The sequence below is a fragment of the Caloenas nicobarica genome, chromosome 5, assembly GCF_036013445.1.
Source record: "Caloenas nicobarica isolate bCalNic1 chromosome 5, bCalNic1.hap1, whole genome shotgun sequence".
Lineage (NCBI taxonomy): Eukaryota > Metazoa > Chordata > Aves > Columbiformes > Columbidae > Caloenas > Caloenas nicobarica.
In genome coordinates this window covers 63,582,943-63,604,052 of record NC_088249.1, presented here as the reverse complement: position 1 = coordinate 63,604,052, position 21,110 = coordinate 63,582,943, and the positions used below count along the sequence as shown (strand labels likewise).

At 36.6% G+C, this 21,110-nt stretch overlaps 1 protein-coding gene across 2 annotated transcripts in view; it reads left to right on the top strand.

The window, feature by feature from the left end:
- Positions 1-21,110, top strand: part of GAS2 (growth arrest specific 2) — a 91,003-nt gene that overhangs the window by 46,563 nt on the left and 23,330 nt on the right. For both annotated transcript variants that reach the window (XM_065636592.1, XM_065636590.1), the window contains exons 5-7: positions 1,392-1,455; positions 4,934-5,078; positions 8,236-8,343. In XM_065636592.1, the coding sequence (XP_065492664.1) occupies positions 1,392-1,455; positions 4,934-5,078; positions 8,236-8,343 (317 nt within the window). The remainder of the gene's footprint in view (positions 1-1,391; positions 1,456-4,933; positions 5,079-8,235; positions 8,344-21,110) is intronic.

The window sequence follows — 21,110 nt, the reverse complement described above, 5'->3', positions numbered from 1 at the left end:
GGATGAGCATTCAACTCACACAACTTACCGCAGGTTTATTCAAGTCAGTGGAGCTGGAAGTTGAAGTTGCAGAAGCTGAAGATCTGCCTCAGTATGCATTAGTTATTTAGAGATGTTTAAGTCTCTGGATTCCCGTTCTGGGTCTCATACATACAGTATAGGACAAAGTAATGACTTTCAGAGCTTTAACTAGACATTGAAATATCTTTTTCAGGTATGGTATTTTTTCCCTCATGCATTTCAGTTAGGTGAGTCTTTAGATAACCAAGATGTTTATATAGCAGATGTCTTGACCTTAACGTATTAAAAACAAATTAATTTTGTTGCCCTTTCTCTTTTCTGATTTATACAAATATTCACACAATTATTTTTGCTGTCAACTCAATCTGAAGTATAAGGTACAAAGCTTTTTACTATTGTGGAAATTTTAAAAACTGGAAGTTTATTCACAACATGAGGGTTTTACTGCAATAGATATTTCTGGAGAGAAGATGACAATGTACTCATAATTCCTTTTTTCCTTTTCTCTTTTTTTGACTTTTGGGGAATTGATTATGCAAGCAGCCATGGGCCTTTCCTCATCTATTCATTTTGGATTTTGCTTATATATTTTGCTGGACTTGTCTACAGAACATTACCTAACTGAATTGAGGAAAAAAAAAAATAATTATCTTGGATTATGGTGCTATTTCTTAAAGAGAAGTTCATGCTCTACAGCTGCTTCCAAAGCTTAAAACTCCAGGTCTTGTGTGGAAGCCAGGCATGAAACCTTGCACATATGTGTGCATATGTAGAGAATAAAAGTTTTTTGTTTGGTTGGGGATTTTTCTATGATGAGCTGAATTCCTAAAGTATTCTAGTTTCATGTTTTCTTTAAAAGTAGATGTATAATGAATGCAGGACCAAATTTATAATGAGATATATCTTTGCTAGTGCAGTTTTGTTATTTTTGTGATTTAAATAGGCTAAGGAAAATAGTGACTAAAAGACAGGAATTCTCTTAATTTGTAGAAAGAAAAGTACCAATTTATTTTTGACATTCTACTAATTTTTGTGTTCTGCCAGAGCTTTTGATTATTTTAAAATAATTATGATCTGCTTGCAGGTTACCAAATAGCCCAAGTAATTACTCATTGATTTAGATTTAGAATGGTATTTTCAAAGGAACAAAAGGAAAACTAAATGGGAATTTCCTAAATCATCTGCACTCCGAGAACCACTCCTCAATCCCGTCCTTTTTATTCCAGTAAAAATCCACTGCAAGCCAAAGAAAACCAAGTTTTATCTGAGTCAAGATTTATAGATGTCGACGATTAGGTTCCATTCATCACTAAGATCTTTAAAATAGCTTTTATTTAGAAATGTTTTCCATCTTCATTTTGCTTTTCCAGTTCTCCACAAGCAGCCAAGAGAAGTGTGCCTTTGTTTGCTGGAACTTGGAAGGATTGCAGCAAGGTAGGTGAAAATATTTAAAGAATGCAGAAATATTTACATTCTTGACAGCAGTGGCTATTGAGAGACTCACTAAATCAGCACATCTCAGATCAACTTTTATGCTCATTAGGTTCAAGGAGAAAGCTCGTCTTGATGTCACTCACAGTTGTTAACGAATATAATAAAATCTCTGTACCATCATCTCAGTGAGGGTATTTGGGTATCCTCAGAAGGGAGAAGAGTTGAGGATTGTTTTCTCAATGGAGGTTTGAGCTGTTTCTCCTGCTAACAGTCAGATCTCTCTGTAAACAACTGAGATTTCATTAACTTTACTGATAACAAATTGGTCTTTGGATGACCTAAATGTGATCTAAGCAACAGTGACTCTTACCTCATTTATGTAAATAAACTTAACACTGATTTTTGGCAGGAGAAGCAAGATGAGAATTGAATTAACCGTCTGTGTTCCATCTCTGTCAGATGTTTCCAGCCAGGCTGGACCCTCAATACACCATAGTGTTACCTTGGCTATCAAGACAACGGTGGCTTTTGCTAGAAAATGAAAATGACAGTAATTAGAATGTGTGGTGGGGTTTTGGTTTGTTTTGGGTATTTTTGCAGATGCAGATTTAACCAGTGTAGCACATAAGATTTGCTATAAAACAGCTGTGCAGCATTGCTGCTGCTGCCCAGTCTTGCATGTAAATTAAAGTTGCGTTCACCCATGTGCGTGGACCTGGAGTGCCCTGCTATTCAAATACTTTCATTAGTTTCAGAAGAATTCCTTGTGATTACAAGGGACATGCAGAGGAGACTCATGTTTACCCCTACCTTAAGAATTAGCATTTTCATGTTAAAACTGTATTATGAATATTTGTATTTTGTGAAAGCACCTCAATTGGGAAGTTGCTTAACTAACTTTTTCTCTTGGTCAAGTTTCAGAAAAGCCGTTGTCATAAGTGGAAGTTTGCATAGGAATAGTGTTGGTGGGAAAAAGATTTCCAATTTTCTTATCTCTCTAAAACTTGAATTAAGTCTGACATGGAAACAAAACAAAACAAAAAAATCACTTTCCATGAATAAGAAAGTCTTCTGATCTGTAAGTGCTCAGTGACATTGATTTTCACGAATCTTAATTGACCTGAGCAAACAAACTGTGCTTTCAAGATCCCTGGCTTGGGGATAGATCTTCCAGCATCCAAAGACTCCATATCCAGCATAGCCAGGGCAGAGCTCTCAGGAATGTCTGCCCCAGCTTGGTTACTTGATGGTATCCAGCTTCCTCGGGGAATGCTGGTCAGTGATCAGGCAGTGTTGGTCGAGTTAGATTAATCTCATTCTGCAATGAGATTTGACTTCTCAACAGATCTACAAAGAAATGAAGATAAAATCTTGCCCTTCATATTTGCCTTAAGCATCCATGTCTCGGATATTCTCCAGGCATGAAAACAAATACTGAACCAATAAATGAACCATTTATTATACATATCTATCCCTTTGCCTTTAAAATATCTTTATTTTTATTTATAATACATGTCTATTACCACCTCAGACAACCCCCATTCCCACTCCCTTGTGCCTTAATCCCAAGCCTGTTGCCATTAAGAAGAAAGAAAAGGAGCACTGACAATACACGGGGCTGTTGCAGTGGGTTGCACAGGTCCCACATTCTCCCAAGTATTTTAAAGTCAGGGTGAATCATTTAAACTAAACTGATATGAGAACAGAATCGATCACTGTGTAATCTGTGTAATCTTCGCAATCAAGACTTCATGGAAAATGTAATTATTTGCAAATAGATGTACATATGCTGTCTGTGTGTGTGTTTAAAGAGAGATTATACAGTGGAAAACAGCTAAATTATCTTTTCTGCAGAAAGAAAACTCTGGGGGGTTAAACAACCCCAACAGGTCTTTTGAAATTACTGTTGAGCAATTTCAGGATCTTTCTGCTATTGTATTCAATTTTTCCTTGGAAAAAAATGGGAAGTGGTGCTCTCAGAAGGCTGTTGGAGATCATGTTACAGCCCAGTGCTGCTTCATTTTTAGTTATGAGAAGGCAGGCTAGAAAAGATCAGAAAAAGGAAATTGTCAGCATACCTTCCAGACCAGAATTTGCACCTCTACCCCTCCCAGAGAAGATGGGGTTTTTTAACCATTTCAGCTTTCCAGCAACTTTACTTCAGGTTAATACAATATGTGGGGGAAAAAAAGTGCGTATGTTTGTTTGTTCATCTGTTTTATTTTTCATCTCATCACCAGAGGAATTCAGAGTACTGGAAATACATTGTCTGCCACAATGGCAAAAATTGGAGATTATGAACAGCAGTAGAAGCAAAGAAGGAGCATTGCTTAGAGTGGAAGGGTTTTATTTGATGAGTAAGGCTACGTGCAGGTGTAGGCTTAGAGCCCAGGGGGAATTTAATGATTTACAGCCTGTCGGCATCTGCAGACAGACAGGAAATAAATGGATTGTATATAAGTGCTTGCTCCAGTGTTGGCTGACTTTTCATTAGGCAGACTGCACCAGTTAGAAGCCAATACAAGCACAGATTTGGTTCTTGGTTTTCTTTATATTAATTTACTAGGCGGTAGTGTGACTAAATTAAAAGTTACCATAAAAATACAAAAGACGGTAGATGCGCTTGTGCCCTTTCTCTGTACGCTTTCAACATTATTATGGTATTAAGCTTAGATTTTCAGAATATGTTTGTTACTGCTCAATATTTTAGTGTCCAGATCTTTAGCCAGATAGGTCAGTGTAGTTCTGCATCTGGGCTGTGGACTTTTCTGCTACAGAATAAAATATGGTTTCATTTACGCAAGTAGTTTGCTATGAGAAACCTGCCTGGCATGATAACTTTTTCAAGCTGAAGTCCTTCTCTGAACAAGGAAATCTTTCAATTAATCTGAAGACTGGCTGTCAAACATCGATTAGAAAAAGCTTTAGCCACTTCTGAAAAAATAGTGGCCGTGTCTCAATTTATTTATCTGTAAATTCAGTGCAATAGTTGAGACCAGGATAACCTTTAATCACTTTTCACCTGGATGTCTAACAGAACATATAAGCTGTCAAGTACTTTGATAGGATATTGTTGGGGGGGTGGGGGGGGAACAAAACACAAAACCCCCCAAAAAACACTACGGAAAAATAAGATGTGCTGAACTTGAATCTGTCCTACATGGTATAGCAATTTTTGAGGCCTAGTGCTGTCCATAAATTAGTCATTCACCAACAAATATGTTATCAGAGAGAGAAGTTGAAGAAATCTGTATTTCCTGTAAATTTGATCAAGAGAGATGCCATTTAAATTCATTCTCTGTATTAATTTGGAATGACAGCATTAATGTTTTATATATTTATACTTGTTCATTAATGTATGTAACAATCTATTATTGCACAATAGCGTAATACAGAAAGTATAAATTCTTCCCATAGTTTTGCTTTGAAATATGAAATACTCACAAGAACTATTAATTTGTTTGCATGTTTCCAAAAGGTTTGGGGTGGAGCCTCCTGGATTAATAAAGTTGGAAAAAGAGATTGAACAAGAGGAAACACTTTCAGCCCCCCTTCCATCTCCTTCACCGTCACCAACAAAGTCTCCTGGGAAAAAGAGCACAGGGAAACTGTTGGATGATGCTGTAAGTTGTGGGAGGAATCTTGTTCCTATCTGACCCGTTCTGGTATGCACTGACTTGCAAAAGGCACAGAAGCCAAGTTCCCTTCTTATTACTCCATTTTCTTTTTCTGTTCATTTCTTATTCATCAACTCCCACTTGGTGTTTTGTCTGAGAAAGGACTGAGTCAGGACTCGGAGATTTGGCCCATACTGACTTGCACAGAATGTTAACAAACACTTCTAAGTTATCTCAGCCTAATTTTTATGCTGCTGTTCTGCATGTTTCTCACGTGGTAAAAAAAACCCAAGCATTTTTTTTCCTCATTGTTAGAAAGAAAGTGTCTTGCTTCGAATTTCATTAAACTCTTTGCACTGTACTGCAGTGTTCATTTGTCTGTTGCAAACCCTAGAGGGGTTCATTTGAAATAGCTGGAATCAGGTGAAAAGGACACATTTTGAGACCAGGAAGAGGTTAAACCTGAAAAGTACAAATATATTCTATAAAAAGAAGCCGTTACTATAGTAACTGCTTTCTTACAAGGTAGATGTGCCACCTGGGAGTTACAAAGCACTTCTTGAAAAATCCATGTGCCACTTTTTTTGTTACAAAGAGCAGATGGAATATGATGTTTGTTCATTTTATTGAAATACTTTGTACTATTTGATGCACATAATTACATTTAACATTCTTTACATTTTGTATTTCTTCCTTAACTTTGCAAAAGCACTCGCTTATGTTTCAACAGAATTGAGAAAGAAGAATGTGTAGAAGGAAGGTGGTGACTGCGTATCTTGTAGGAACAGAAGAGAGAGTATGAAGGTTGTCTCCAACCACCTCCTTTAATTTAGAAAGCAGTAGGGATAGAAACAGAATGGAATTCATCCAGCTAGATTCCTGACCCACACTGCCCCAGACACTCACACCATAAAATAGCAGCAGTGCTCATATAGTCCAGACACAAAATAAAATAGGATATAATTCTTCCCTCTGCTTCCTTATTTGATTTCCAAATTCCACTCATTAATACTTCTGTGTCCTTTGGGATAGCAAGGCAATGGAAGCCTCAATAGCAGGATCAGCAGTGAAGGTCTCATTATTCTCAGTTTTACACCAGTACGAATCTGTTGGCTTTCAATTCTCCACAGCCCAAACATAGCTCAATTTTGCTTAAACGGTTCCAAACAACCTTGAACCTGTTAGGTCCAGCTGCTCTGGGGTTTTTCTTGCTTAGAGGAACTCTGGTAGATGCAACTACTAAGGCACAGTCCACACTATCCATTTTCAGCTTTGATTTTCAGGAGTGTCTCCAGAGGTGATAAATGCCATAGGGTATTATGTCAGAGATCCTCTAAGCACAATCCCAGTCTTGGTACCACATTCCGAGAGATACAGGAATGCGTCTGTTGCATCCTCAGCAACCTGCATTTGGATTAGAGTTGTTAACCACTGACTTCATAGAAGTTATTCCTCTGGTGCCCTGTCTATCTAAATAATTTGATTCTCCAGAAAAGGAGGCTATCACTCACCCATGCTGATTAAAAATCACTAGAATAATTCAGTGATTGTACACTCAAAGTGAGGACAACTCATCTGATACCTGAGAAGCACTTCTTGTGTGTAAAATACATGTAGAGTTCCTCTGTTAAGAGTTATTTTAAAATGATTTTTTTTCACAAAGATATCATACGCTGATTTAAAAGAAAAAGAATATAAGAATAATTATAAAAAATTATTTCACAAAGTAATAAAGCTGTTCACATAACAACATTGAACAATTTCAGAAATAATAGAAAAGCCCTTAAATCGGTCAACAGGGCTAGTTTCAAAAGCATTTGTGCTGCCTGTTCTGGTATAAAACCAATAATTGGTTAACTTTAAATTTCTTTCTGGTTTGTTTAACATACTGTAACTTTATTCTAAAAGCAGATGTGAAAAACATTTGTTGTACTTCAGAAGCCTTTCCTGTTCATTTACTCAAGATAACCAAAACACCTATCAGAGTGCCACAGCTTTGCCCTGATTATTTTTTTTTTTTTTTTCTGAAACAGTTCAAGCCTTTCATTTGTTAGCTCTTCTGAAAATATTTGTTCCCAGACCTCAGACCATTTTTACAGGCCTTAGTTTACAAGCTGGATTTGAAAAGGTCTTTAGAATATTATTTAAAGTGGAGAAAACCTCTCGGAAGTTCCTCTGGCATTTTGCATCGTTTGACACTGACATAGTAGGTCAGCTCTCATCAAAGAAAACAGCAGTATATGAAAATGCCGCACTTGTTACTGCTGTTCCTACACAGTAGTGCGGTTTGAATGTCAAATAAGAGTTTCTTGACCAGATCTGCTCTTTTGGCATTGATGGCTGTGCTGCTTTCAGATTACTGAAGAGTACAAAATATCCTTTTACTAAGCATTAATGCCTTTGGTAACACAAGTTTTCACAAGAGGCTGAAGTCAAGCTGATGCAGCTGATAAAAACCAGGAAAGTAGTTTTCATCTGTATTTTCTCAGCCCTTATTGTTGGCGCTGATAAAGCAGAGTATTCTTGAGGCCCCTTTAGGTTACCCTTAATTGCGCCAATGCCCTCGGGTGGATATCATCAAGGGGTAGTTCGCAATACTGGGGCTCATCTTGGTATGGATTTGTGATTATGTCACAGTATTCTCTATATACTTTTTTTTAAGGTGTTAGTGCACTATTTGAAACTGTGAAGTGAAGGTATTGGGCAGGGCCTCTTATTGGTAAGCAAGATGCTTCTGTATTTATTATATTTACTTAGAAGGGAAAATACGTCATTATGACATCTTCATTTTGCCTGTCAGCTATATCAGCACTTTGACAGTTGAGCTGATTCACCAGAAAACACTGAGAACTCATCTACAAAAGTTTGATGTGGAACTCAAATTAACAAACTGCTTGACTTCAGTTAAATGGTGCAAATTTTATGTTGAACTGTGTGATGCTTGTCTCTGCTTTTACTTCATCATAGCCGTAAAATAATTCTTGATATTAGAAGCACAATAGTTTGGGATTACAGAAATATTAAGAAAATTAAGGAAAACTAAGAAACTATCATCAGCGAAGACTTAGATTAGTGATATCATGTTATGGCAAATGTTTTCTTGAATGTTTTGCTACACACGCTATTTTAAACAGTTTCTGTTAATAACTTCCATGTTTTTCAGGTTAAACACATTTCTGAAGATCCACCTTGTAAATGCCCTAACAAATTCTGTGTGGAACGTCTTTCACAAGGAAGGTACAGAGTTGGAGAGAAGATCCTCTTTATTAGGGTAAAGGTTTTATTTTTTATTTTGTAGTGAATTGCCAGTATCTGCTACCTTCCACTTTGCAAACGATATCACTGATTAACAGGAGAAAATATTTTCTTATTAACCAGCACTGGCTCATTTTTATGATGCTGTCAGGGAGTAAAGTACAGTGGGTTAACTGAGCCAAGAAATTATTAGCATGTGGTAGATCCTCCTAACATTAGGTCATTGAATTTGCTTGGTTTTGATCAATGGCAACCAAAAGTCTTCATAAGTGGAGATGATGAGTTCCTCTCAGTTTGGTTTGAAAGAACGTCCACTGCATTAAAACAGCCCTTTCTCCCATTTTTTGACTGATGCTATTTGATGAGTCAGGAAAGAGATCAAAGACTTCATGATCATTGAATTGCCAAGTCATGACCAAGACACATTGCTAAGGTAGGGTGAGCAAAACATTAATGTCCACATTATTCCGTTTGATTAACAGATATTTCGAAACCGAGTGGTGTATTTCAGATCTTGTATGTAGTGTATTAACTCCCATAGCACAAAGTTAATCGTTAATATATTTGCTAGCATTAGTATCTGGATGAATTTAGCACAAATATCATATCCAAACATAGTTTTGATCTTCTTAATCTTCTCTATATATGCTTAAGGTAATAATAATGAAAATATGCTAATTGTGTTATTCTGTAGTTCGTAGGTAAAGAATCTGATTCATGCTGTGCTGTTTTCTATTTTCCTCTCCGCACGTACTGTTCTTGAGTAATGACAAAACAATAGCTTTTGCTCTCAAATCACTGTTATCCCCACTTTGCTAGATACACACAACTGTGACCTGATAAAATTGAGGATTTAGCACTTGTGAGAACAAAAAGTCAGAGGGACTTCTTCCCGTCTGTAGAAGTCAAGCTCCTAGTTCAACAAAACACCAGAGTGCTTGCTGTCATAAACTGATGCTTAACTTACAATGAAGTCAGATTTAGATAAGGATTTAGGTTTTCTCATGTGTGTAAAGTTGAGAACATGGTTAAGTACTGTGCTTAATTGGGATTGAGAACTCCCAATTAATTTAGTAATACCTCAAAAAGAAGAAGAAATACAGGATTTGTCACAGATAGTTTGAGATTTAACATGCTAGTATAAAGGATTAATAGGTTTTCTGTTTCATAGCCAGTGAGACTTTGTTTAATTCTGCAGTAGTCTTTAGGTACTAGCTTTATTACTAGCTTCAAACGACTTTGAAGAAGGTAATGATCATTAACCAAAGATCCCAGTAATCTGGCAGTTGAACACTTGTGTTTTCTTCATTTTGATTTTAATTTCAAATAACAATTTCACATTATTTTTAATCTTCTAGTTTTGAGAAATTCAAGTTTTTCTGCCAGAATGGTGAGTGTCAAATTCCCTTTTGCTGGCTTCTTTATTGTGCAATCTAGTCCAAGCCAGATTTCGTTCCAAGTTTGCAAACAAAACACCCTTTTCATATCACGCTACTGCATTCCAAGTTGAATTGTGCCAAAAAATAACAGTAATATAGATTAGACGTTAAACTGCAGTATTAGGGCTCATTCCTACAACACTGATATCAATGGAAACTTGCCATGAACATCAGTGGGAGCAAGCCCATATTCCTAGATTTGAAAGTCAGTTGTCTTTTGGTTTTGGTTCATTTGAACCTTGTTTTGGAAACTCATTTTGGAACCCTTCACTGGATCACAGTACGTTTTCACTCTTTATTCTACATGTTATTATTGTGTTCTTAAGCAGATTTATTAGCCTTCATTTGGATGCTTGTGAGAAAACAAATTTGCGATGCATAGCTGACTTTTAATTCTGTTGATGTTTGGCACCCTATTTGGTGCTGCTGAAGTAGTTTTTCCTACGTTATATGTTCTTTACACAGCATGACACAGCTAGATATATGCCATTTGTTTATAACCCAGCATGTTCCAGTTGAATTGTGATTCTGTGATTCTGTGAATTGAGATCGAAGGTTTTGTTGTTTTAAGTTGGCTTAGCATACCCATTACTGCCTATTAGCTTTCTCCAGTAACCTATATATGATTTAAAACATATCATTTCAATTATGCTACAAGCGTGCCATGTGATAAAACAGTAGAAGTGCTAAGTTTAAAGTGGAGTTAACACCTATTAATTGATGGTTAATATTATTTTTTTCCAAAAATATGTAATAATATTATATCAGTAACAGCTTTGTTTTATTCTAGTTCTCTTAAAAAAGGGGAAAAAAGTGTCTAACTTCATCTCTGTTAATTTATATCTGTATATGAAACAAGTGGAAAAAGTAAGAGCAAAGAAAATGAAAACCTAGTAGAATATGGAATTCATGCAAAAAAATCGCACCAAAATCACACTTGTCAATCTAAAGTAATTTTATGGAAAAAGAAAACTTTGGAATATGTAGCAAAACGCAGTGGCGACAGTCTTTCAAAATTTCTCTTGTATAGTAGTAACTTCTTATGGTAGTGGTCCCATTAAAATTATCTGAATAAAGATTTTAGGTTTTTTTAACATGGGGAAAAAATATTTAAAGTTGAGATAAAAATAAACCATGGAAATCCATGAAGCAGTGGAAATGCTGAAAATCCATGAAAACATTAAGACACTTTCAAAGTCTGCTGATAAGAATGTGTGTCACAAAACTAGTTCTTTACACATGAAATAGTTCCATAATGCTTAAAATGAACTTGATTACCACAATACTGTGGTGGCTTAAATGCTAACATTTATTTTCAGTAAAAATTGCCCTGCTCACGAATTCTGTTTCCTTCCCGCCTTATAGGAATGAAAGAGTCTAAACTCCACTTACATAACAATGATGAAAGGCATCTTTTATAATAATGGATTGTGTTAATAACTCAAAGTAAATGAAATTTCTAGATTATTTGAAACATAGCTTTAGGATTAGAACGATCTCTGTATGTCTGCCATATACAATCATTTATTTGCCTATTCACTCCTAGGTCCTACCGTTGTGCCATGAAGTGCTTTAGAGAACAAGCCTTAATCTTTCAAAGTAGAATTGAGTTAATAAGCAGGTTTTAAAAATAAAAAACAAGATGAAAAAACTTACTTTGTACAAAGACATGTTTTTATAAATTGAAAAAAGGAGTCACAGAGTTTGAAGTGCTTATTTCTTGCAGAAGGCAGTAAAGAAGTTACTTAGATTAGGTATTAATAATTAAGTAATGGAATCAGTGAGGCCTTAGAAACAGGTAATTTTTCAAACAATGACTTTCAGTGGCAGATATTCTTACTTCAAGTTATCTGTGTTTATTACATTGTGTATGCACAAGGATGTACACTTTCCACAAACTAGCAAGCTTGTCTCAGAGAGATCTGTCCTGTTGGTCCATACCCATAATAACATTCAACTTGGTGGGTTCTGCGCAATGGAAAAAATATTTATTTGTGCAACTAGATTCAGATTAGATGATATAATGGATCCTGATTGTAAAGCCTATAGTTTTTCCTATCACTTATAGGTGTTCTTTACCTTTCAGACCAGATGATAAGCGTGTGATTGCTCTTATACTTTTTGATCTTGTACTTTTAATAATTAATATCACCTAGCATTATTTTACTGTAGTAATAATAAAATATTTGTTTAATACTGGCTTCCTCTAAATCCCAGGAAATGAAGGGCATTATTTGCCTGCTACAGCACCGTTACAGAAACTTTATTTTGGGATTCACTGTCAAAATGTGTGTTTATATTTGTGTGTGATATCTATGTGTGTATCTATATAAAATAATTCTGCAGATAGTCTGATGTATGCTATTGCCTCTTCCTAGTGAGAAAAATGTACTCTTGTGTAAATATGGAAGCATGCTTTACTCCAAGAGATCCAGGTAGGGGTCATATACCATCTAAGAACTGGAAATAAGGAAAAATGCAAAGCAGATTGATTATACACTTGTCAAGACTCAAATGCCTTGTTCTGCTTTTCCAATCCTAACACACATGTCATACTCATAGATTTTGCTTGGTGTGGTTCTGTGGTTTGGTTTTTCTTCAGAATCACTTACCTGGCTTTTATTGTCTTCCTTATTCCAAGGATTTTAACAGTTGTTCTGCCATTCCCAGGCATGTTCACTTCTAGTCTACAAAACAATTTACCTTGTTAGCTCTGAAATTCTTTCCCAAGAGCTTTATCCATATCAAATACCTTTCAGGGATGTTTAAAATTTCAAAACCAAAGGCAGATCTGGAGTTCTAATTGAGCTAACTCCAAAGGAGATGTGGCGGGATGCCTGGGGGTCATCGTGGGAGGGAATTCTGAAAATGTATCTTGGGCCTCAGGACAGTGACAGTCACTGGCCTCGTCTTTGGGCTTCTAACCTCTGTCTCCTCAAACACACTAATTCTCAACTGCGGAAGACCCAGGGAAAGGCACATCCAAAGTCCAGCCCTAATTTCTGTCCCAGATATAAGGTTTTTTTGGAGACCTTCCAGCAGCGGGTGGCTGGACGCTTTTTTTACTATGTGCCGATTCCTTTCCGACTGCTTTGCGCTCACAGAGTAGTTGGCACACTTCGATCTTACTTGTGCTAGTGGAGGTGGAATTCTCAGGTTTACCAGTCCTTAAAGGGCTGGTAAAATTCAGTCCACAAGACTCAAAAGCTCTTGGACAAACAGTGATAGTGAACCTGTGTCTTTGGGGTGACTGCAGCCTGGTGCTGCCCATGGGCCAGGCAGGACATCTCATTTCTTCTTTACTCTCCCATTAATCTGTTGAGTGATATTAGGCAGACGCCTGACTGCCCCTAAATGAAGTTACAGCTTGCTTGTTCACACAGTTACACTTTTTCTCCTGCTTCTCTCTTTTTTTCTTTATTTTTTTCCCCCTTCCTGTCTTCTTCAGGCCTAGGAGCCTCTGTGGAGCAGAAGCCCATGGACATCTCCCCGTTAACATCGTACTTGATGCTGTGTTTGTGCTGAACACAAGAGCACCTACAGTTCCACTCTCTGCTCTGTGAACCCTTGACACTTCTAGCTAAATAGTTGACAGACTTTCAGTGAGGGTCAGCCAAACCCCTAGAGTACTAGAAATATTTTTTTTTTCGCCTTCGATTTAATTTTCTGTATTTTTTTTCCTCGACATCCTTCTTTTTGCATGGGTGTTTATGTTAATTTAGTGTCTAGAACTTGTGTGTGTCGGGGGCAGTTTGGAATGCATTGTGAGCAAATATGCTTTCAAAGGATTTGTTGTAAACTTCTTTACAAAAAAGCTAAGTCAAATTCTTAGCTGCTAATTTAATGGAAAAGCGATTAGGTTCCTCCTTTTTACTTGCACTCAAATGGTATTCTCGTTAGTCTTGGTTGAAAATGTTTTGACAAAATGTTATCTCCAGTGCAATATTCTGACTCAGTGGGACTGAGAGGCTGTAGCTTAACAATTTTTCTCACTGGCTTAGACCTGTTTGCCTTAGTGACCTAAGTTGTGGACAATTGAATATTGTGTCTTCTTTAATTCCCAGTGTCTCCCGCTATGCAATATCCCTCAATGAGAACGCCAGTTGGGTGTTTGAAAAATCTTTAGCAAATGATATTGTGCTTTTCTAGGATGTAATGCATCTTCAAGAAGTGTCACATCCTGGTCATTGAAATGACTAATACACCTGCAGTAATTTCCTGCCAAGATATTTATAATTTAGGCTCCTAGAGTCGAAGTTATAACAGTATAATGTTCCCTGTATTCAGTGGGAAGAGAAACCTCCCTCAGGAGCTGGCTCAGAACAGGAGGCCAGGGTAGGGTATTCTGAAGCTGTATGTGTAACATCTTTAAAAGCGCCACCCAAAAATTCAGCTGAGTTTCCTTAGTGATGCAATTCAGGCATAGGACCAAATTATCAAACTCCTCTCCTGTTTGTATCCCCCCTCCTTTTTTTTTCTTTTTGTCTACTGCTTTAACTCTTTTTATATGAAAGGTACTGGGTCAGCATCTGCATATCTAAGAGCACAGAGACTGCTGATCCAATCCACCATTAGTCTGAAATTACTTTGGAAAATGAAAAAGCCTTTATAGTTTGTTATTGACAGCTACAGATTTGGTCCCATAAGATTATACTGAAAGTGTTAATAGGGGAAAGCATTTCCTTTTAGTTCAGTTATTTTCTTGTTGTGGTTTTATTTCATAGATTAATCATTTTGTAAGAATCCATTTTACACTTTCTAGACACTAATACATTTTACATTAAAGATGAAAAAGTGGTTAATGCTTGCAGTTTGGAACTAGTAAGCCTGATGTATTAGAACTGGAGATGCAGCTATTTAAAGAGGATAACACCAAACTTTGCATTTTCTAATTTAAACCTCTTCCTTGCTGAGGTGAAAAGGTCATGTATGACAGTAAAGTAAATAATATGTAGCACAAAGTGGGCACATCTATCTTTTATAGGATGATGCTGCGATAATTTATGGAGTATATTAAAGTTGATATTCTTCACTATAGCTTTAGATAATTAGTATACAATGCTAATTTAAAAGAAAAAAAATATTTTGTTGTGATATATGTTGTATACAGTATACTTTTACACTATAAACATAACTGATGCTACCATTTAGAGAAATGACAATAAATGAGGCTTATGTGGTGGCATCAGTAAACTGAAGTTTATGCACTGGTCATCAGAGGTTCTCATTGAACAATTAGGATTCAGGTGTGAAGGCACATTAATTATCTCTTGCAATGTTCTTTAGCCTTAGGGTAATATTCTTGAAGGACTTGTAGCTTACATGGGAATTTCCAACTGAACTTTATATCTTGACTCAGGAATGATAGTTCTACATAGAAATGAATTGGGCATGATTTAACAAAAATGGTATGTAGGCTTTTAAAATATTTGATACAATGTGGTTTGACCTTTCCATTCCTGAAATAACAGGAAAAAGTTAAAGTGGAGTTTTAAAAGTGTTTTATTTCTTTGTCATTCTCTTATCAGTGTGAAAGCAATGGTTTTTCCTCCTGTTGCATTTAGTTACACTTTGTATCCATTCATGTTGCTCGCTAAAAACTGTTTCTATGTACTGTATTTTATTTTGAAGTTAAGCTCCATTACACCTCTGTGGCAACATGCGTGTAAAGAACTTTTTCCGGTAAACAAAGGCAGCAGGATTTTATCCCATGTGTTTACTGATGAATTTATCCTCTTTGTTGCCTTCTAATTCTGACCAGCGGAAAAGCAGTAAATGCTCTATTTCCAAATCTTTGGCACGTTGAAATATAGAATATTGTATTTTAATGAGAGTATTCATGACTTGCATACCAATGGATTTATCAGCCAATCTGTTCTGCTGGGATGGTTTTTTCTAGCTGAAGTTGATGTGCCTACTCTTCCTAAAGAGACTTGGGGGAAGCTGAGGTTTTATTTTTTGTTTCCATTCTCTTAAAAATGAATATTGCTTTTAGAATCCATGCTCTGGGTATCTCTCTCCTTGGTTTGATGCCTACAAGGTTGTTTTCCATGCAGAGGAACATGTAATTCCTCTCTTTTTCTCTGATGTTGATTAACTGGATTGTTAATCAACTTAGAAGAATTACATGGCATATTACAATATTTATCTCTTACATTTAAAAAGTAGTGTGTCTATTTGAGATATTCTTTGCTCTAAATTAAATTATGTGGAATTTTTTTTCAGTTTACATTGATTTTTCCAAGATTCTATCTTGATGTTATGTTCCAAATTTAAAAGAAAACAAAACAAAACTTCAGCTGCATCTGAGAGTCAGTAGGAATTGATTTCTCTTTCAAAAACCGAAAGAAAAAGTATTTATCAAGAATAATTTTTTTCTGGTGGTGAATGGATAAAGCAATGAGACACTTATCTGTAGCAATTATGTCCTTGAATTATTTATTAACCTGTCTAGGAGCCAAAGACTATTAAATAGTCATGATAATTTAGCGTATCTATCTTATATATGCAATAGTGTAGAGATATTACTTTCAGGATGTATTGAACCAGTAGAGATTTTTAGATTTTTTTTTTTTGGTAACTACAATGTAATAAATTTTTCCTTTGAAATGTAATTTACTTTTAATAATTTAGCACAGTATAAATAGTTAATTTTACTTCATATTTTAAAATTCGTTTGCTAATTGAATCATTAAAAAAAAACCTGGTTGGTAAATGCTCTTGCTTACAGCAGAAAAAAAAAAAAGGAAAGAGGTTTTGAGGTTATGTGCGCTCAAATTTGATGGTATATTTTGGTCTCATTGCCCATTCAAGCTGTTTGTGCTGAATATATATAAAATTTAGTTTATGATCAAAATACACAAACAGATTAAAATAGAGGTTTTACTAGTTCTCCATGTCAGAGCCTTGACTAGGCTGGATCTGTTACTGTCTCTGCTTCTTGAACGTGTGACCTCTTTGTATGTGGTAAATGGAAACAGTTGCAGCAAATGACTGTCCCAGTTCACAGGGCACCAAAATGATCCTTCCATGGCTCCTCCATCAACAGAAGTTGTAAATACACAACCAAGGTCAATATTTGAGCCTGACTTTATTTTCTGTGGTTGTGTTTAATTTCTTCATGCCATTAGCAGTAGCATTTCTAGAGTCCAAGTCCACTTACATGCTTTGTGCATCAAATAATGGATTTTCACATAAGTTATTTTCTGCGTAGTTTTACTCCTTTAGCAATGGAACATTAAAAAGACTATAATTACTGCCATTTTGCCTTGATGAAAAACTTATTAATTATCACATGAATGCTACAAAGTGCCAGCTTAGAGACAGATGTGAGTTGGTTGACAAACAGTGAAGCCAGTGGTAGCCCATAAAAGCCAAGGGATAAAACTTCTCACTTCTCCAAATGTGGAATTTGGAGTTAAAATTGGATATTAAGTTCTATTGAAATGTATACCCAGTGCCATTATTTAACCTTAACAACATTGTTTTCTTTACTTGAGTCCAGAAGTGATTTATTGTGATGGTCTTGTAGTAATGAGTTATTTCCTTGAGGGATATCTATACATGAAAACAGGCTTTTCCATATATTTGTCCATTTTCTATGTTCTGTCAAATGTATTTTCAATCTTTTCCCTGCTCAAATGTACCAAAAAAATGTAATGAAAGCAAATGAGATCTGCAAGTGGGAAGTAAAATAGATACCTAAAAGTAAACTCGAAGCCAGTTCACAGCTTTAGCTTAAAAATCACACATGTCTACAACCCCCAAATGTCAAGGGAGTATAGTTACAATTATTTCTTCTCTGTATACATATAAAACACAGACATCTATTACAAAGAACGTAGGGATAATCCTGGCTGGCCTGAAAAACCTTCTTTGCAAGAAGTATGTATTTTAAATATCAATATTCTGTTGTGTCTGAGGTGTAGAACCACAGTGGCATTCAGAATTCTGTGTAAAACCTTCTCACCAGAGTCACATAAATCAGGTAAAATGACAGGCTGGCGTTTTAGGTAAACCAGCTTTCCAGAAATGACTATGCTGTTTGTGCTAATTTCTTGGTTCATGTTACTTAATTGCTTCCCCGTGATTTACTGAGGGGCAAGAGGGAGAAGGAGTCATTTGGTGTTTCATAAGGGTACAAAGAACCCTGTTTCTCTTTCCTTCCCTCCTCCCTGCCCCAGTCTCTCCAAGTATATATATTAGCAAGCCAAAGAATGATATCATGGCGCTTTCGGGCTGAAAGTGTACATTGTTCTCAAGTCTCCTTCTCTTTAGTCTACTTTGGTAGAGTGGTGGGTTGTTTTTTTCTTTAAATTAAATTTAGTGTTTCCAAAAGAAGCTATAGGAGGTCCTACATAAGAAACCTCTGAGCGTAAGCCCTGATTTTGAAGGAGTCAATGAAAACCTGGTCTACATGTCTTGATAATTGTGTTTCATTCTCTTACAGATTCAAGTATAATGTAGCTAATTTGCTTAGGGTTCCTGGCTTACTGGCCTAATTTTAGAACACCTTTTTCCAACTAAGGAAAAGTAATAGCAAAGTGGGGATGTTGTTTGTTTGTTATGAATTTTTTTAAATCGGATATTATAATTCAAGTGTTTAGTCTTGACCTAGCCCTAGTTCCCTCACAAGCAGTGCCAAAAAAAAAAAGAAAAAAAAAAGAAAAAAAAAATCTCTGTGGAGTTAAGTTGGTTCTCAGTGCTTCAGGAAATCCCATCAGCACAAAAAAGGGTAGTAGGGATAAATAAACTCCTAGTGGGTTAGGAGCACCTGAATATGTGTAGAACAGTAGGGAAAGACCTTTTGTTAAAAGTGCTAAGCATCCAGATCCCTCGTGTCAGCTAGTGAAAAACATTGCAAAATGTCCTTAACGTACTGACTAGGCTTGTGATACTGCATTTTTAACTCCTCTGCCTTTTCTCTACTGTGATTTCAATTTTGCCCAAAAAAGCTGGCCTGAGGGTTAAGCCAGATGAGATGCCTTCAAGCTCAAAGCTTTATACTGTGTAATATGGTGCCTGTGGTATGAAAGTCTTTGCCGTAGGAAATATGGAGATCAAGCGTTTGGTCCAGGTCTGGTAATGTGTCTGCATCTGTATAAAAGGTTGGTCAATGAATTCTTCTGCAAAGCCAAGAGTCTGGCTGCATTTGGTTTAGAGCCTTCAAGTAATTTTTTGCAGCTTCTAGTGAATATTAATATATTGCCATTTAATACTTCAGGAATTGTTACATAGTATCCCCGTTTTTCTAATAGTGAAGTAAAGAATCTGATACAAAAATAAGACTGCTGATGGTGAGAGATGATGTTGACATGAAAACAGAAATCATTACGTTTTTACACTGTCATCCTCACAGGAGGAATTCATTCATGTTTCTTAGCTGTTAAAAATCATAGTACTTGCTTAGGAGATACTTTGAGCAGAAAATATGGGAAGAATTTCTCAGAACTGGTGTTTAGCATCAGCAGTGCTGGTCTACGGGGAAGGTCTCTGTAGCTTTGTGGCTCTCTCTAGGGCTACTGATTGGGTTTGTCCATGACCATGTAAGAAGTTAAAACCCACGTTCTTATCCTAATGATGAATTTCCACTTTCAAGATTAACCTAATAACAAAAGCTACTTTAAAAGCAAAGTCTTTTTTAGAATAGAAGCTAAAACTAGCTTAACAGCTTCTCCAGCCTGAAGCAGCTTCGTTTGGCAACACGCAATTCTTTGACTTTAGCCGTAACACAGAAGTGGAAAAAAATGTTATGAACCAGTTGACCTACCACCCAAATACAGGTTTGCATTTAGCATGCCTCATCTGCTTTATACACCATGTGCACACTTACACGTGCTCCCACGTATCATTCCTGTGTCAGCTGGGTGGTTCTGTGTTTCCATACTACGCTGGACTTTGGTGGAAGCAAAGTCTGTAGAGCCAGTTGTGAACTTTGTAAGACAAAGGATGAGAAGACCAATCAGTTCAAATCTAGAAACATTCCCCTGCCTTTTCTTGATGCTTGAAATTCATCACTCCTTCAGTGTTTATCATTGATTTTTCAGTTATTCCCCCAGTCTCCCAAGCTTAGATATTTTCCTACTGAGAGATAGCTATTGACCTATCCTAAAGGCATATGTGCTGCCCTAACTGCTCCACAAAATGCCTACGGCTTCAAGCAAGTTCAGGCAAGCTGATCTTCTACAGGTATAGTGGTCACCTAAGTGCACTGACTAGCCCCCTCCTCTTGGTCTAATCTGACCTTGCCAAATCCCCACCTTGAAGATGTTAGAATATGCATATGGTGAGAGACACCGTGCAGAACATTTCTTCACCAAAAGGGTTGTGAAGCCCCGGAACAGGCTGCCCAGGGAAGTGTTGGAGTCACCATCCCTTGAGGTGTTTAAAAGACATATAGACAAGGTTCTTAGGGACATGGTGTAGTGCTACAGTTAGGTTATGGTTGGACCCGATGATCTCAAGGGTCTCTTCCAACCTAAATGATTCTATGACAGTAGAAATTAATCCCCCCAGTGCCAGCTGGGAAACTGATTTCTCAGAAAAAGTTCCCTTGAAGACCTAATTTTATGACAAGGTACATGCCAGCAGGATCTGCTTTCAAGTAGACACGGCTTAGTGAAGGTATCTCACTTGCCATGCAGTTGCAATGGATTTCTTTGCAGGACTCTGGGCATGAAGACTTTGGCCTTTAGTATCTCATTTGAAAGGGTGCACTTGTTCACTTTCGCTGTTTAAATTTAATAAGTCACATTTGTAGAATTTCAGTATGTGGTTTCAAGAAGTCAAGAATTGTCATGCTTCATTCTTAGGTTATTTTTATATAAGTAATAATTTACTCACTGTGGATGGATTAATGGATCAAAACAAGGCTTTAGGGATTTAACAGACCTGTAGATTCAACTAAGATTTTTAGGAACTGCAACAGTAGTTCCTTCTAGGCAGCTCTGGCCATGTTTAGATTATGAAATAGATGTCATTTTGGACACGTGGGGTTTCTTGAATGTCCAGATTGAGTATGCAGCTAGAGTTGTTGTGGCTTCTCTTCTGTGGAAACCTGAAGGTAAGAAGAAGAGATACGGTAAAAAAAAAAAAGAAAAATCTTGCTTTCTTGTGGTTTAAGATGTGGCCAGGGCACCCCATACAGATGTGGAACATAGAAAGTGCTTTCTACCCCATGGTTCAGATGTAGCAGCAATGAATGTGAGAGAATATATGAGAAGGCATTTCATCCACAAATGTTTCCCTAGCTTTTTCAGGCTTTACTGGAGCATCACCCGATCACCTTAACAGAAAAAGAACAAACAAACAAAAACCCTCAAAACAACAACAACAAAAACACCTC